The following is a 4,720-nucleotide window of genomic DNA, read 5'->3' on the forward strand; positions in this document are numbered from 1 at the left end:
ATGTTCTCGAGACTTTCCTTTGCTATTCTGGAAAAGGAATGAATTTTACAAAGAGTGCGAATATCGTTCGTTTACACTATAAAACCTGTTGCAGAGTTACAGACCAAGTTTTCCATCTTGAAAAGAGTCACATAAAAGACAAAAACTATCATACGGAAAGTAACTCTTTATACTGACCAAAACACTCAACTAAGTGTTTAACTGGTTTCTTGAAAAACATCTTTGAAATATGAACCCAAGACTGATTCTCAACGACCGACTACAAGACTAGACTGTCAACTGCTAATAAATACGCAAAAATGCTCTGTAACAATTATCAGTAAAAACTAAATCTAAATGAACTTGCGAGACAACTAATTGAGTAATGTAGTTAAACTCAACAACAGCTTAAACTCCTTTGTCTTTGCTCTTTTCTTGACAATACAGCTCACAGATTTCCATACAAGACCAGAAGTGAAATAACAACAAGTCTTGCATAAAGTATGTAAAATTCAAATAGATAGTCAATGTTGTACATATCAAAAAGATACTACAGTCTATCCGGAACTCAGAGCTCAAGACGACTCGATGGATTTTTATAAAGGAATGAACTGCAAGGCTTAAAAAAGAAACGTAGATAATAGAAGTCCACTTGTCCAACTAAAACAACAAATGAGTTGGAAATTAAAGTCGGAAAACTTTCAGAAGTAAACCTAACCAAGTTCAAAGCCTTAACAACACTGGCCCCTTTTAAACTATTGTGTAATTTCCAATTGGACTATGATGAGAAGAATTGCTATGTATTGTCTCATTTCTACTGGAGGTATAGTATCTTGCATGGCTAGTGAGTTTTATGAAAGAAAATATTTTACTTGGAGACTTGGAAAAAGCTGCTTTAATAATAAATGTGCTAGATACAACTAATCTCACAGCATAGTAATGTTGTGAAAGGAGAAAAATAGTGTTGTAACAAAGTTCCTGTTCAACTAACTATCGACACTGTGCCTTTTCAAAGAGTTGAGTTTGATCAATCTTGTCTCTGCAAGGTAAATTTCAAAATACTTGTGACGCTATTTTGATTACAAATCAAGAACGGTTTTGCTACAACCAGTTTTTGACTCGTTCTCGTTCTCAGAATCTTCCTTTGTTAGCCTCTCAAAACCTTGGAAAACTGCTTCACACAATGTGTAAAATGGTCGTTTTCCAGTTTCAGTAGAAATAATTCTGTTGGCTTTCTGTGTAAGAACCATAGCCTTTCCTTCTACGCAAAATAGGCTCAAGGAATAGTCTTTGTACCACTGTGAACTGCAAAGAAGAAATAATCTTATATCCAACACTAGAGTTGGAAAGTATAGAGAGGACAAGGCTACAACAAAAAACTGACAAAAGGTTGGGAATACTTTTGACTATACACAAATTCGTACATAAACTACTTGCGATAAGGAGGATCGAACCTCAAAAGTTACAAGGGTCTCGCATTGTTCTCTTCATAAACAACTTGTAGAGAGTTTTGACTGTTACAAGAGTAAAAGTGGTGACGCTTTTACTTCTCCTTGCACATATATTTCAAGATTCACCTTTCTTTATTACTTTGCAAAGAGGAGATGAAAGATTCTTACTTTTCCATTATTTCTACGTTTATATTCCTTTCTTTTCACTAGTAGACGAAATTGATCCAATATATTTAAAAGAACAAGACCTTTACCAGTTTGGATAACAACCAAAATATCATTTAAGATTTGACTCTGCAGAAGAATCAGATAAATTGTTTTATCTTATTCTGCTGAATATTGCTTGCGAGTTGAAAATATTTTTATTCTCTGTAGAGCAACTTGGATAAAACAGCGTTTCGCTTCTTTTTCAAGTTTGACTTGTCCCTAGTAAAATGAACATTCCTTCTATTCGATTCTCGTTACCAATATCCAAAAGGAAGCCTCTACTAGTGTACCCATCAGGTTATATTTCGCAAGAGTCTTCTTCCAAGTGCCTAACGGAATGAACTTTTGTAGAGTGACTCACTTATTCAACGAGCTGATGGTTGAGAGTGGAAGAAGATTAGGACTCAACTGGACAAATCGTTCCTTGAATATGCTGAGCTTTTAAAAGTTTTACCTTTTTTTATATTGAAAGAAATAATAGCCCTCTTGGAGTTATATCGTTTTAAAGCAGCTTTGTACTTTTTATAGTTTGCTTTCTTGTATATCTTTAAAAGTTGTGGTTTTTACAAAGTTTATCGTACAAGAGGATGCAACAAAAGCCTTTAAACCTAAACAGTCATGTTTACCTTCAAAAACACCTCAAATGTATAATCGACTATTGAGGAGAAAGAATTCAACTATGATTCAAACGTGAGAAACGAGAAAAAAATAGATAGAATAGACTCAATTCGACTGAATTGAATTTTTCTTGAAAATATCTTTTCTCCTCTTAACAGAATCCACAGTATCAAATGCCACTATTTTCAGAGGAGAAAGAAACAGGAGTTATTGACTCTTACAGAAATTGAGTATTGACGATACACTTGTGTGAGTCAATGTTGTTTCTGAGATTTGATAAAATCACGAGATATTTTGGATCCTTCTTTGTACATTTATTTTGCTTTTGTCTTTTGCTATCATCAACTTTTGTAGCTTTAGTGATAAGCTGCTACTTGTCATGATATCGTAAGAAAGGAATTTGATGATTGCTGAAAATAAAACAATGCTATGCTTGCGGGTTTCTGCATTTCTACTAAATAATAACATTTCAACTGGAGCTTTTGAATAGACTGCACAAGAGAATGACTTGGTTCATACTCTAGTTCCGTGTTTCGAAATGAAGCAAAAGAGACGAAAAAACTGTTCCATAAAATACAGAAAATCTAAAGAGACGTCTATGGAACAAATTCTTCATGAACAATCTATATCACTCGGAACTCTCATGACTACTCTCGAAAATTCTGAAAGAAACTTTCTTATCTATGTGAGAATGGGCCATGTTCAATAGCTTTATACTCTCAAAGAGCATAAAAAACTTGTGAAATAAACATTGGCTTCCTTCCAATACTTCTTGTACCCTATGAGAGTTACCATTATATCAGCATACGAGAATAAAAATATCGATAGCTGAAAAAGCCATATTGATCGTTCTTCCATAGTTCAAATCATCTCAGTCCAAACCATAAAGGATATGACAAAGTCATCAGTTGATAAAGAGAAGAAGTTGGATTGGTATCCTTTACTATTTTCCTTGTTGTTGTTGTGACCGACAAACAATCAATCGTTCATTTACTTATATTTGTACTCCGAAATAAACAGAAGATTGTTTCATTTCACTTTGGCGATGGCGAGTTTGGATGACAAGTGGAAAGCTGTGGACAACTTTGAGTCTGTTGTGGTAGTAGATCGTGAAAGAGATGTTGTTCGAGTGACAAAAGAACTGTATGATCTTCATAGCAACAGAGAACAACTCAGGGGTGTAACAAGTAGTTGCAACTATCGCTTGACCATACCATTTGCCCCCCATCATTTTGGCTCTGGCAAAACGACCTTTGCCCGAACTTATTTGGAGTTGGTGCAAAGGTTTGGTGAAACTTTTCTGTCGAAATTTGCTTCGGACCCTTTGAGAAGAACCTTTTTGGAGAAGCTGAAAAGGGCTTCGTTGCTTTATGTGGATTTGAGGAAGTTGAAGCCAACTCGACCCATCGAGGAAAAACGCAACCTAAAGTGGGCAGTCTACTATTTATTGTACCGATCAGCTTGTAATCAGATGGGTCTACCGTTTATGAAGCCTGATGAAGCCTACAGACACATTCCTCCCTATCCAAGCTTTCTAATTCCACAGCTACGGAAGACTTTGGGCATTCCTTCCGATCAATATCTTTTGGTGGCATTTGATGAAATTGGTGTCCTTGACGAAAGTCTCGACGAATTTCATTTCAAGAGAACCCATGACGGTAGAGTTCGACCATACAACGACTTTTTCGGTATCATTAGTCAATTGTGCAAAGAACCCGACTTGTTTTTTATAGTTGTTGGGAAAAGCAAGGGTTTAAGTATTAAGAATGATATCGCTTCTGGTATCAAAAGTCATACTACATTTTATCCCTTTATCACCTTTGGACGCTTCCAGTATCGTTGAATTCCTTGAAAAGACTCTTCTAAAAACACCTACTCAAGAACCGGTTTGTAATGTCTTATGTAGTTCTTCATTTTCAGTAAATGAATTGGCAGATTCGTTATTGGAATGTACAGGTGGAGTTCCTGGTTTGTTGACTCGTGCAGTAAATATGCTTTTGAATTATATAATAGCAAGAAATCAGCCTTTCATATCGAAAGAAGAATGTTTGACATGTATGAACGACGACAATTTCCGAAGAATTTGCACTGAACCATTTGTGGAACGAATATTGAATTTGGACGAAGATAGAAAAAGTGTTTTTGATATACTTTTAATGATGGCACTTTATCGTATACCGTTTCAAGTAGATGACATATTGACCTCGGAGTCCTTTTTATATGATGCAGTCACTGAAATGGGATTATATCGATATCCTATTGACGAGAATACTTTCCAAATCCTGATTCCAAAAGTATTTGTTGGAATCTTCAAGAAGGACCCTTCCATATCTTCTTTGGAAAAGATACTTCTTGGATCACTTGATGTCGAACCAGTAGATTGTTTCTTTTATTCAAAGTGTCGTGTATTTGAAGGAATAGGGCTTTACGACTAGTTTTGATGTTCCTTCAAAGAATCGAAATAC

At 35.4% G+C, this 4,720-nt stretch overlaps 2 protein-coding genes across 2 annotated transcripts; one reads left to right on the forward strand and one right to left on the reverse strand.

The window, feature by feature from the left end:
• On the reverse strand, window positions 1–1,370 carry Gasu_64280 (uncharacterized protein; the record flags this gene model as incomplete). The annotated part of the gene is made up of 4 exons (XM_005702375.1): window positions 971–1,370; window positions 798–820; window positions 698–757; window positions 1–639 (listed from the first exon to the last, which is right to left on the reverse strand). The coding sequence occupies exons 2-4, from the start codon at window positions 816–818 to the stop codon at window positions 388–390; spliced, it is 333 nt and encodes a 110-aa protein (XP_005702432.1). The 5' UTR covers window positions 819–820; window positions 971–1,370.
• Window positions 1,371–3,210: 1,840 nt separating this feature from the next.
• Gasu_64290 (archaeal ATPase) lies at window positions 3,211–4,720 on the forward strand. Its single transcript, XM_005702376.1, has 2 exons — window positions 3,211–4,036; window positions 4,176–4,720. The coding sequence occupies exons 1-2, from the start codon at window positions 3,301–3,303 to the stop codon at window positions 4,688–4,690; spliced, it is 1,251 nt and encodes a 416-aa protein (XP_005702433.1). The 5' UTR covers window positions 3,211–3,300; the 3' UTR covers window positions 4,691–4,720.

This window comes from Galdieria sulphuraria (genome assembly GCF_000341285.1).
Source record: "Galdieria sulphuraria unplaced genomic scaffold scaf_238, whole genome shotgun sequence".
Classification (NCBI taxonomy): domain Eukaryota; phylum Rhodophyta; class Bangiophyceae; order Galdieriales; family Galdieriaceae; genus Galdieria; species Galdieria sulphuraria.

Excerpts from the sequence above, each read along its gene's own strand:
- Gasu_64290 (XM_005702376.1), top strand. The coding sequence starts at position 3,301 with ATGGCGAGTTTGGATGACAAGTGGAAAGCTGTGGACAACTTTGAGTCT. Across the intron at positions 4,037-4,175 it reads TAAGAATGATATCGCTTCTG|TAAATGAATTGGCAGATTCG; the intron begins GTATCAAAAGTC and ends CTTCATTTTCAG.